Here is a 13,628-nt window from a genome sequence, read left to right as displayed (position 1 = left end):
TGCTCTGAGTTGGGCACTGTTTATAGGATAGCACCTAGTGCTGGGATCCATGCCTAACTTTTAGGTGCAAGGACTTACACCAACAGAAACCTAAATTAGGCTATTATTGACAGGGCCGCCAAGAGACTAGGCCGGGCCCGGGGCAAAGCCGCCCCGCTCCCGCCCCCCCAGCCGCCACCCCACATCGCTCCCCCTGCCACTGCTGCCCCCCCCCCATTGCTCCCCAGCCACTGCCGGCCTCCATCGCTCCCCCTGCCGCTGCAGTCCGCAGTCTCACCTGCCTGCCTCCTCAGCTCCGGGCCCCCTGCATTTAAAGTGGCAGTCGCAGATCGCTTCTCTTCAGCTCTGGCCTCACCTTACCTTCCATCCCTTTGTCCCGCCCTCGTCTGATGTAACTTTCAGTTTCTGTGAGGGCGGGACACAGGGAGGGAAGGCCCGAAGGGAGGCGATCTGTGACTGCTGCTTCGAATGCAGGGGGGCCCGGAGCCGAGGAGGCAGGCAGGTGAGACCGGGGACTGCAGTGCCGGTGCCCTGACCCCAGCGCCGGGCCCCCATTGGAGGCCCGGGCCCGGGGAATTTTGTCCCCCCTGTCCCCTCTCGGGAGCCCTGCTTATTGACCATTTTCTGTAACAGTGCGCACAAATTCTTGGAATACCCATGACCTGCCCATGCCCCTCCTATGGTCACCCTCCCCCCCCTTTTCAGATCCACACACTAAAATGTACACAGGCAACTTTATAGAATATGCCTAGCAAGATGCACACACAAAATCGAATTGTTGCCAACTAGCACTGATAATTGATTATTAGCACCCAATTATCAGTTCTAATTGGTTCGTTATTCAATTAAAATGAGTGTAGAATTTGGGCATGCACCCATATTTCCACATGCCGTTTTGAGCTCCATATATAGACTCCACGGGGGGGGGGGGTGCTCTTAGGGGCCTTTTTACTAAGCCGGACTAGGGCTAACACGTGGGTAGCATGCGTTAAATCAACATTACTGCCAGGGTAGAGTGGGTGCCTGGCAGTAATTCAGAAGTTGGTATGTGCTATTTCCCATGGTACAACATAATTTTCTATTTTCTACCACGGGGGAATTCCTGGTGGTAATCAACAGTGTGGCCACATTGCTGTGTGCTGACTGATTACTGCATGAGTAACGTGTGAGCCCTTACCGCCAAGTAAATAGGTGGCCTTTTTACTTACCTTGATAAAAAGTGTCCCAGCATGCGCTAATTTCACGCATCCAAACTAGTGCAGGCCACTTTTTACAGCAGCTTAGTAAAAGGGCCCCTTAAAGACTTGTAAATGATGCAGAAGCCCACTGCCTTGTATTGCAAAAAATATAGCCCTCACTGAGTTGCCTATTCATAATCTTGCTTGCCCAACTGTGTGTAATACAGTACATGCAGAGCAGACCACAGAATGAATACCACTATTGTATATATTGAAAATTGGTTAATGCTGTCTATTCACAAGAATGACCCTTATACATACTAGAGGGTGATGCTTATCTGTTGTTTGGCAGCCTCACATACCAGATATACTTGAGGGAGCCCTCTGGCCAGCTAACATTTCTTAGGTATACAGAAGCTACATAAATTGGACTTTCCTAAGATTAAAATCAACAATCTGCTATTGAGGTATGAGAATGCCAAATTTCTAGCCTATGTGGATTAGATGGAAATATGGAATTCCATGACAAGAAAAGCAGAACTATATAGATAGGTTTGTGGTTTCTGACTACAAATGGTCACCACTTCAGCAGTGGGGTAGCAAGGGTGGGGCGGTGGTCCGCCCCGGGTGCAACTGGTAGGGGGGGTGTCACAGTGTCGCCGTCGAGTTCCCTTCCCCCACTTATTCCACACTCGCGGGGCCGTCGCACACCTTCCACTTCCGGTCTTCAGCGACGTACTGCTGTTTGCTGCCTCGCTCACAGCGGGTTGAGCCAACGCTGTTCGAGGAGGAGGAGCTGGCCTTTTGAGGCATCGACGAGATGGACGTGGAGCCCTGATGCTGGATGAACTACCAGCAGCACCGTGAGGCCGAGGAGGCGCTGAACAACATGGAAGCGGGAACAATGGCCTCGTGGCTGCTGGCGCTCTTGGCAGCTGCGGACCTGGGCGCTGTTCAAGGATCCCTACTCTTTCCGGGCGGCCAGGGTGAGTGAAGGAACGGGTGTGTGGGGGGGGGGGGGGGGGGGAAGCAGTATCAGGTGAGAGGAGCAGTGCACTGAGCAGTGGGGAAGAGAAGGAACAGGGTTAGGGATTCCTGCTGTTTATGCACAGGAAATAAGGACGGGGATTTCAGGTCCTGTGTATGTCTTCTTAGATAGGCTATCTATATATGAAGGTGCTATTGATATATGGTGATTTTGAATGGAATTCTGGTTTTGATTGTCTTTATTTTTATTTTATTGCATTTCCGATTACTATTATTATTAATTTAAATAGGAACTTTTTTTGGACTTTTCACATAGGCACCTTGTTATAACATCAGCCCCATGATTATTGCTAAAAATAATTTTTTCATGGGGGGGGGGGGGGGGGTGTTAAAAAAAGGTCGGCCCCGGGTGTCATGTATGCTAGCTGCGCCGCTGCACTTCAGTATCTCCTTAGTTCAGTCCAGTATTAAATGAAAACCTCTGTTAGTTATCCGTAGACTGTACTTAAATGTATGCCACTAGATTGCTGTCTTCTTTGTTCAGTTCTCAGTAATCATATAAGCTTCCATTTTATTTCCTTGATTTTATTTTTTTTTTATTTTCCAGTCTCTAGTGATATACAGTCTAGCTTATTTTCGAAAGGGAAGGACGCCCATCTTCCGACACAAATCGGGAGATGGGTGTCCTTCTCCCGAGGTCGCCCAAATCGGCATAATCGAAAGCCGATTTTTTGCGTCCTCAACTGCTTTCCGTCGTGGGGACGACCAAAGTTCATGGGCAGTGTACTGAAGGCGGGACGGGCGCGTGGTTAACAGATGGGCGTCCTCGGCCGATAATGGAAAAAAGAAGGGCGTTCCTGATGAGCATTTGGTCGACTTTACTTGGTCCATTTTTTTTCACAACCAAGCCTCAAAAAGGTGCCCAAACTTACCAGATGACCACCAGAGGGAATCAGGGATGACCTCCCGTGACTCCCCCAGTGGTCACCAATCCCCTCCCACCCTAAAAAAATTTTAAAAAAAATATTTTTTCAAGCCTCAAATATCATACCCAGCTGCATGACAGCAGTATGCAGGTCCCTGGAGCAGTTTTAGTGGGTGCAGTGCACTTCAGGCAGGCAGACTCAGGCCTATCCCCCCTAACTGTTACACTTGTGTTGGTAAATGTGAACCCTCCAAAACCCACCCGAAACCCACTGTACCCACATGTAGGTGCCCCCCCCCCTTCAATCCATAAGGGCTTTGGTAGTGGTGTACAGTTGTGGGGAGTGGGTTTTGGGGGGCTCAGCACCGAAGGTAAGGGAGCTATGCACCTGGGAGCAATTTCTGAAGTCTACTGCAGTGCCCCTAGGGTACCCGGTTGGTGTCCTGGCATGTGAGGAGGACCAGTGCACTACGAATGCTGGCTCCTCCCATGACCAAAGGGCTTGGATTTGGTAATTTTTGAGATGGGCGTCTTCGGTTTCCATTATGACCGAAAACCGGGGATGACCATCTCTAAGGCTGACCATCTCAACATTTAGGTCGACCATCTCTAAGGTCGACCTAAATGTTGAGATTTGGGCATCCCCGACTGTATTATCGAAACGAAAGATGGACGTCCATCTTGTTTTGATAATACGGGTTTCCCCGCCCCTTCAGCGGAACATCCTTAGAGATGGACACCCTTAGAGATGGTCGTCCCCGTTCGATTATGCCCCTCAGTGTGTTTTTGCTATCTGAGCATTCGGTATTCACGGATTCACTTATTCGCGATAAAAAAGTGTAACCCATTTTCGCTATTCACGGGCATTTTCACTTATTCGCGGCCATGCACAGTGTAGTGCAAGTGCAAATTAAAATGTGTTTCCATGAGGAAAAAATTATTCATAAAGCCATGCGTGAGTATTGTTACACTGTGTGTGAGTATTGTACATATACTGTACTTTCACAGAAAATAGTGTATAAAATACATTTATAAAATGCACAGTATAATAAATAAGCTGATTTTTACAAGAAGGCTACATGAAATTATGAGTTTATGGTGTTCACTGTACACTTTTCCTATCTAATAGGGTCACACAGGAACCTAACCCCCCTTTTCCCATTGGATCAATGGTTCTGTTTCGCATTTTCGGTATTCACGGGCTTTTCTAGGAACCTAACTCCAGCGAATAGTGAGAACGGACTGTACCCATGAGCAGAACATTTTGCTTCTTTAAATTTATTTGCAATTCATATTCACACTAATGTACATTAGAAATGAGCTGACAGAGAACAGGATCATGCAGACCTCACAGTTTTTATCTAATTAAGTAGACATATAAATCTGTTTTGCAGTCTGGAGTCTGTGGTAGGTCAAAACTGTTTCAAGTGGTTGGACTTGGCATAGTTTGATACTGTAATCTGAAACTTATTGAGCATATAAAAGCCCTTTCTGTTAAGTAACAATACTTGATAACTTCCTATATTTCAGTTTAGAACAGATACCCAGAAAACTGGACAAACACCAGTTATTTCCAAAATATAGTACAGTCCTTATTAATATTTACTAGATTGATGGATAATATTAGCTTCAGGCTGTTGGTGTCCATTTAGACAATTCTTTCCTAAGAAGAATTTGGTTAGAATTAATTTATTATTTATTTATTATTTCCACTTGATTTACTGCCAAAGTGTTTTATAATGCAATAAAAGAAAAGGGTAGAAATGGAGAAAGAAAAGAAATTTTAAAAAATCACATTGTACTTACATTAAGGAACATGTTTACTAAGCCATGCTATAGGCAAGCTAGCGTGCTAATGATTAGTGCGTGCTAAATGCTATTAGCGCATGCTAATTTTTAGCATACGCTAAAAACAGCGCACCTTGGTAAACAGGGACCTAAAATTGTTATATTAATTAGTAATATATATATAAAGTTGCAGTTTTGCATAGGTCATCCAGGCAAAAAAGGGAATGTCCAACTTGCAAAGTAATCATCATCATTATCATATACATTTGCAATCATTAGCTCAGAATAGGTCACAAAAAAAAGTAAATTAAAAATGGAAAGCTAATATGAGCCAAAATCTATAGTAACATACTATAATCAAATCTACAAAAGAATAGTTTAAAATCAGAAAGTTTTCATGAAATAACATGTTTTCAATAGTTTATGAAATTTAAGGTACGAGTGTTTTTGTTCTAGATGAAGTTTTGAAGGGAAGCCATTCCACAAATTCAGGGCAATTGAGGTAAAATAGAAATTTTCAGGAGGCTTGCAATTAAGTAAAAGAGGCAGATAGTATTTCAAACTTATTAATGTCAAAAATTTTCTTTGTGAAGAAGATAGGTCTGGGTCTACAAAAAGCAGAATGTAAAGTAGAGACAGCCAGTTTGAATGCTGCGGCAGCCTACTCTTAAAAGTACCTCCACTTGAATGCCAAATTTGACAAAACTGGATATCCACAGGAAAGCAAATAAGGGATCTTTTACTTAGGCAGGCTGGTGTTTTTAGTGCACGTTAAAAATAGGCGCACGCTAAATGCTAAAGATACCCATAGGAATACATTGGCGTCTTTAGCGTTTAGTGCACGACTATTTTTAGCATGTGCTAAAAACGCCAGCGCACCTTAGTAAAGACCCCCTTAAAGAACTGAGCTGGATTACTCTGATTTTTTTGAATTTTTGAGGTGGTTTTAAACACCAGCGAGGTTACTTTCTCTGACACTCTTCCAGAGCCTCTGTCTTAATGACAGGAATGTGTGCAGGCAAAACATTTTCAGATTTTGTTTTTGGAATTTTTATCAATTTTGCGTGTTTTTAATGTGCATTAGAACTTTATGTCATTTCAGTATTTATATACTGCTTAGGACTAAGTGGTTTACAGTTTCATTTTACAAGTACTGGGTCTGTCTCTAGTGGGCTCACAGTTTAAGTGGTACATTGTATTACTGTTGTACCTGGGGAAATGGAGGGTAAAGGGATCCTTTTGCTAAGCTGCAGTAAAAAGTGGCCTGCGGTAGTGCGAGCAGGTCTTTTGGGCACGCACTGGGCCATTTTTCCACATCTAGGAAAAAGGGCCCTTTTTTAAGGGGCCAGAAAATGGATGTGAGCTAAAATTGAAACCAGCGAGCATCCGTTTTCGACCTCAGACCTTACTGCAACCCATTGACCTAGCAGTAAGGGCTCACGCACTACATGTGCAGTGACCAGTTGGCATGCGCCAACTTCTTATTAACACAGGAAAGACCATGCACGGTAGGAAATAAAAAAATAATTTGTCCCGGAATTATGGGCACACTCCAAATCCAAAATGACCATCAGGTGGGTGTGCTAGCCTGTGGTAATCTCATTTTGGTGCTTGCTGCATGCGTGTAGAGCCTACCGTGCCTTTGTACAAGGGGCCCCTTAGTGACTTGCCGAGGGTCACACGGAGCTGCAGAGGGAACTTGCTCATCAATTCCTAGGTTGGGGCTTGTTAAATTGAGTTTGTGCAGCTGTGGAAGGTAATTATATAAGGAGAGAACCAACAGTTAGGTTCCAGAAATGCACATCAGTAAACAGAATATTGGCACATATGTGTGTGTATATGTGCAATACACATGGAAGTGCCAATATTTAGGCAACACACTATTCTATAAAATGGCATCTAATGAGATGGTGCATTGTTTGAAGGTAGGTATACACATGGGCAGAGCATGGGTGGGACACACAGTTGTACTTGTATATTATTTATTTATTTGTTACATTTGTATCCCACATTTTCCCACCTATTTGCAGGCTCAATGTGGCTTACATAGTACCGGAGAGGCTTTGAAGTCTCTGGTGAACAAATACAAGGTAATGCTGTGATAGGATAGAGTTCATGTAGCACTGTCACATTAGGGAGTCGTACAACGGAAGAGTTGAGTAATGTCCATTACGTACTTGAGTTTTGTTGTATAGCAGAGTTCAGGCATTTAAGTTGGCTCGGTAGGGTATGCCTTTTGGAACAGGTTAGTCTTTAGTGATTTCCGGAAGTTTAGGTAGTTGTATGTCATTTTCAAGGCTTTTGGTAATGCATTCCATAATTGTGTGCTTATGTAGGAGAAACTACTGGGGGTCCTTTTACTAAGGTGCAATAGGGCTAATGTGCAGGTAGCACGCATCAAATTGACACTACCAAGGGCACCAGGTGTTAATTTTGAAGTTGGCGTGCTCTGTTTCCCATGGGGGGTGTTCCTGGCAGTAATTGGCAGTGTGGCCACATTAGCGCGCGCTGCATGATTACTGTGCAAGTAGCGCGTGAGCCCTTACGGCTAGGTCAATGGGTGGCGGTAAGGGCTCAGGCAGTAAATAGCCATGTGCTACTTTTCATTTTAGCACACGGCCATTTACTGCCCCAATTAAAAAAAGCGTTTTTTTCCCAGCTGCAGTAAAAAAATGGCCCAGCGTGCTCCAATTTCACGCCTGTGGTGAATGTTCATTCTGATGGACTTCTGCAAATTTCAAAACTAGGTCTCTTTCCCAAATGAATTTTGTCTACGCTACCTCCTCTGTCAGTCTACAGATTTATTCCATTGTAAATTTGGATTTCCTTGTATTGGTTTGGATTCACAGGAATGTTTACAGATTATAAATATAACAGCATGCATACTTTTCTCTGTGTGAATGTGGATGGATTTAAACAAACAAAATATGTGCATACTCCTGATTTGAAAATTACCCAGGGAAGCTATTTTTATGTTTGTACACACTGATTTAAATTACATGCTTATGCATGAGTTTTGAAAATTATGTATATAAGTACAACTCCATCTTCCATAGCACCTTCTCAAACTGTGGGTAAACTGATGCATAGACAGGCTGTATACGGATAAGCTTACCTCCATCTTAAGTGGGGCAATTTAGAACAGGCATTTTTATGTGTAATGCACACTGCTTTAAAAATCTGATGACGCTGTATGGTCTTGAAAGTTTATTAATCAGCAATAACAACTCAACACGATCGTGTTTCGGTTCAATGGCCTTCCTCAGGAGTCTTCCTGTATTGTGTGGCTGAGTCTATCGGTGTCACTTCCTGTATTTCTAGTCTTATGTGCTATAGTAGTACACAAAAAAGGCGGGAAGCACTGTAACTAGCACCACACGCCCAAACAAACACATTTGAAATGATCTTTAGACTCATGACACTTAGTCCGTGTTTCTCCGGACTACAGATTAGGTGTTATGAGTCTACTACTACTACTGCTAATTATCACTTCTATAGCGCTATAAGGCATACGCAGCTCTGTACACCATACATGAAAAGACAGTGAGTCTAGAGACAATTTCAAGTGTGTTTCTTTGGGCGTGTTTCTAGACTTTTATAAACCTTTTGTAAACAGATGAAGTCACATTGTTTTTAAAATTTTTGTTATCAGATTATTGTCACTTTTCTGTTTATGTTATTATTAATTGTTATTGTCAGATATAGATTGTACATTTTTTTGTATGGTAATTGTTATCCCGCTCTGAACCTAAATTTAGGGAAAGAAGCGGTCTATAAGTACTCATCATCGTATATGTTCCCCCTCATTCTATAACTTTGGTACTTACAGTTAGGTGTCAATTATGTGCATAGGTTTTACACACATTAGCTGTGCACTCTGCGGCATTCTATAACATTGGCACACAGCATACTTAGCATGTAATTGCAAGGGGTGTATATATGGGAGGGGAGGGGCACGAGCCTAAATAGATATATCAAACATCAGGGGCGGACTGACAGTGCTCTAGGTTCCCAGGCAGTGAGGGACATTGGGCCTCCCATCCGCTGTCTGGGCCCCCCCATCTGCTGCTTGCACCCTCATCCACTGCCCACACCTCCAATCTGCACACCGCCACCCTGCCCCCATGCACACTACTGCACCCTCTTTGGGCCTACCCTGAAGGTCCCTGATGCTCTAGTGGCCTCTTCAGGGGCAGGAAAGACCCTACTTTTTCCTGCCCACTGCTGCTGCTGCTTGGAAGAGTCTGCCCAGCATTGCTGTGTTTTCAAAATGACTGCCAAGGCTTTCTGTGAGACTGCCATAGGGAAGTTTCAGCAGCCATTTTGAAAATGTGGTGGCACTGGGCAGAGTAGCAGCCGTGGACAGGAAAAGTAGGATTCTTTCCTGCCCCTGAAGAGGCTGCTAGACCACCAGGGCCCTTCAAGGTGGAACCAGGAAGTGCCCACTGAGGCTCAGGGAGGCTGTAGTTTGCAAGGGAGAGAGAGAAAGCCTATGGGCCCTTGGGCACTGCACAGTTGCCATATGGTCATTCCACCCCTGCCTAACAATAGGATTTGGTAACAGAATCTTGGTGGCCACATTTATCTTGGCACCTAACGTTTAGCACCCATTACAGAATTGCATCCATTGGGGGTAATGTTATAACATAGACACAAACATGTATATGCTAATTATATGCATGTTTAAAATAATGGCATTTGCATGTGCATGTGTGCACATATGCACATAACTGCCAAAATTATGAATAATCGCTATTCTATAAATATCCACTTAACTCTCATAGCATATATTTGCAACGGCACTGAACGCTTGGGTGGAGCATGGGCGGGTCTCACACATGTGTAACTTCTAGAATGCTACAAGTTATGTGTATATGTGTGGCATTTAAGCAATAACATCTACACCAGCTCTAAGGGTTCCATAAGTGCTAGCACCTGTCTTTTAATTGCATATTTAGGCAGCTACACTAGTATTCTATAAGGAAAAGGGGGCACCTATGCTTCTGTCGACGTTAGCTTCAGAACTTTTAGTACAGGAACAGTGCTGGGCAGACTTTTACGGTCTGTGCCCTGAGAAAGGCAGGGACAAATCAAACTCGGGTATACATATAAAGTATTACATAATGAGTTTATCTTGTTGGGCAGACTGGATGGACTGTTCAGGTCTTTATCTGCCATCATTTACTATGTTATTATGTATAGAATGGGCTTATACCAGGTGCCCTCTGGTGCCTAATTATAAGCAATTATAGAATTGCCCTCATTATGGAGTGATTTATCTCCACTATGCAGTAGCAGTAAAGTGCAAAAGGGGATCTGGAGCAGTGTTAAGCATTTTGTTAAATTCTGTTACACAATGTTTAAGACTTGTTCTGCCCTTTAAAAAAAGTGTATTTATTAATTCTTGCCCTGTGTTATTATATGTATTATAATGGAGATAAAACAAGCCATTGCAAATGCCCTGCTTGGCTTTATTGCTAAGAAAAAGTTTGAACTGGTGTAAATCTATGATAAATGATCCTCACAATGGCCAGCGAATGGTAAAAAGCTATATAAAAGGTGAACACAGTCGTCCTGGGTAAGAAAGCATTCTTACTTATATTTTACCTATTTTGTGTTTTCACCCACAGGGCAAGACTGAAGCAGAACAATAAGCAAGTTTGCCTTGATCCCAAGTTAAAGTGGATTCAGGAATACCTGGAGAAGGCTTTAAGCAAGTAAGAAAGATCACAGGACATACAGCTAAAAGCGCAGAGCAAATGAGAGGGCTTTGCGTAAGGGGTGTCCTTTTGCATTATGGACAAAGTAAGAGATGAAAGTTAAACTGTGATTCCAGATCCCATTGTACGGACAGAAAGAGCCTTATTGATCAAACAATAAGCACATTGCAATATGGTTTGTTATAAAAAGGTACATTGGGAGTTGAGGGAAACCTTCAAATTTCTTTCATAATTTTTCAATGAAATTATGTAGTCTCTTATAAATGTAGTTAAAAAAAATCTTAGTGTATTATAATTTTGCAGTTCTTAAACACTTGTTTTGTATCTACCTATGCCAATTCTTGGAGGTATTTGCACTCTTAGGTGGGACATCTAAAATACATTTGAAAGTCAGATGGAAATGTCTTTGCATCATCTGACACATGCTATAATAGGACTGCAGCTGAAGTTACCACGCAGCAGTTGATAAATCAGACCCACAAAAATAATCAGAAATACTCTATAGTGATAACTTTAACATTCTGGGTCTCCATCTGCTGTGTTAATAACTTACACCAAGGCACGTTTCATTAGAAGAAGGAGTCCCCAACACAGCAGCCTCATTGTATTTTGAAGATGCCTCTCGGTGACACTGCCACAGAGTTTCACTTCAGTTAATATGAGTCGCTCACTGTTTCTATTTAGACAGGGTATGTGACATGTCACTGTTAATGGGAGAAGAGCACAGAATGTCAGTAAAGTGGAAACATAGCTTTCAAATCAGAGCCATGCGAGAGGTCTTGACTCAATTGCTCACTAACTGGAATTAATTAAAGTTCCAACTAGGACACTAAAAATAATAAAACTTTGTGCCTGCTATTTCCTTCACTCATGACCTTTTCATACAATTCTTAAACATATAACAGCAACACTCAGCAATGCTTCGCTTCTGCTCTAGATATTGGGCAGCCATGCAGCTGAAAGTGGGAGGGAGAGTTTGGTCAAAGGCATTTGAATTTCAACACTCAGGGGCACTACTGCCCGGTTAGCATGCCCATCTGGCGGTAATTTCAAAGTTGGCTCGCACTGTTTCCTGCAGTAGAAAATATTTTTTCTATTTTCTACCGTGGGGGCATTTCTGGTGGTAATCGGCAGTGCAGTCACCTTGGTGTGTGCTGCATGAATACTATGCATGTAGCGTGTGAGCTCTTACCACTAGGTCAGTGGGTGACAGTAAGGGCTCAGGCAGTAAATAGTCACACGCTACTTGCAATTTTAGCACATGGCCATTTACTGCCCCCATTTAAAAGGCCTCCCCCCCCCCAGCAGCTGTACAAAATAGCCCAGAGCACGCACCCACACTACCACACGCCGCATTTTACCATGGCTTAGTAAAAGGACCCCTCATGTCTTTCCATAAAATCTAAATTTCACGTGCTTCTGCTTTTGCCATTTTTCAAGGTGTCTGTTTACAGAGTCCAATGATGCTGTTTTAGTGTCTTTGCCATTTGTGCAAGATACTTAGAGGCCCTTTTACTAAGGCATGTAGGCGTCTACGTGCATCCAACACGTGCCAAATTGGAACTACCGCCCGGCTACCGCGTGCCCTGGGTGGTAATTCCATTTTTGACATGTGCCCAAAACACGTGGTAGGAAATATTTTCAATTTTCTGCCTCTTGGCGCTTACCTTGTGGTAATCGGCAGTTTATGCTTAAGCAGAGAGTCATGTGCAAATTTAGACGTGGCCATATGCACCAACAAAAATGTGCTGCAAATACCTGTGCCTCAATTTATGCGCTGAACACCATTATTCTGTAATTCCACATGTAACTCTAAAGCACGCCCCCGTTTTACACTGAAACATCTCCAGCCCTCCCATTTCCATGTCCCCTTTTTAGGTGCTGATTCTGCATTTAACCTTACTCACCTTGGTCCCAATTAAATCTAATTAGTGCCAATAATTGCTTGTTAAAAAGCCAATTATTGACACTAATTGGCTCATTAGGAGCAGAGGAGTAGCCTAGTGATTAATGCGGTGGACTTTGATCCTGGGGAACTGAGTTCGATTCCCACTGCAGCTCCTTGTGACTCTGGGCAAGTCACTTAACCCTCCATTGCCCCTGATACAAAATAAGTACCTGAATATATGTAAACCGCTTTGAATGTAGTTGCAAAAAAACCTCAGAAAAGCAGTATATCAAGTCCCATTCCCCCCTCCTTCCCTCATAAATTTGCACATGCAATTTTTGGCGAAGACCTTTATAGAATTAAGGGGTAAATGCTAGTATTCTAGGCATTTATACAAAGAGCCAGATTATATAAATGGCATCGAAAATTTGATGCACAACACTATTCTATAAAGGGTGCTTTGGACTGGCCCTTTTACCAAGATGTGTAGACACCTATGTGTGTACAACATGCGTCAAATTAGAACTACCGCCCGGCTACTGGGTGCCCCGGGTGGTAATTTGAATTTTGACATGCGTCCAAAACGCGCATCAGAAAATAATTTCTATTTTCTACCACATGGAGCTAACCGGGTGGTAATTGGCAGTGCAGTGGTGATCCTTGGTCGGCTGCTACCTGGGGCAGATTGCCGTTGCACACTCCCCACCACCGGGTGCGGCGGCGTCCGTTCCCCCCCAGGTGCAGCACGACACCCCCCCCCCCGGGCGCATCAACACCCCCCAGGTGCATTCTTACCTGCTGGGAGCAGCCACACGGCTGTCGGTTCCACAGGTTCCCTGCTCCCTCTGCCTCGGAACAGGAAGTAACCTATTCTGGGGCAGAGGGAGCAGGGAACCAGTGGAGCTGACCGCCGCACGGCTGCTTTCTGCATCCCTCCAGTGGCGTGCACCCGGGGCGGACCACCCCCATCGCCCCACTCTCGGTACGCCACTGTAGCAGTGTACGTGTACTGACGATTACCACCTGGTTAACACATGAGACATTACTGCTAAGTCAGTGGGTTGTGGTAAGGTCTCAGGCCCAAAATGGAAACACGCTGATTTTTATTTTGCCGTACATCCATTTTCGGCAAAAAAGAGGCC

The 13,628-nt window shown here is 43.8% G+C and overlaps 1 protein-coding gene across 1 annotated transcript in view; it reads left to right on the top strand.

Annotated features, from left to right (window-relative positions):
* The window catches only part of CXCL12 (C-X-C motif chemokine ligand 12), a 51,146-nt gene that overhangs the window by 21,675 nt on the left and 15,843 nt on the right, over positions 1-13,628 (top strand). The window contains exon 3 of the mRNA XM_030203176.1: positions 10,509-10,595. Within this exon, the coding sequence (XP_030059036.1) occupies positions 10,509-10,595 (87 nt within the window). The remainder of the gene's footprint in view (positions 1-10,508; positions 10,596-13,628) is intronic.

This window comes from Microcaecilia unicolor, chromosome 5 (assembly GCF_901765095.1).
Source record: "Microcaecilia unicolor chromosome 5, aMicUni1.1, whole genome shotgun sequence".
In the NCBI taxonomy this organism is placed as follows: Eukaryota; Metazoa; Chordata; class Amphibia; order Gymnophiona; family Siphonopidae; genus Microcaecilia; species Microcaecilia unicolor.
This window is presented reverse-complemented; position numbering and strand designations above follow the sequence as displayed.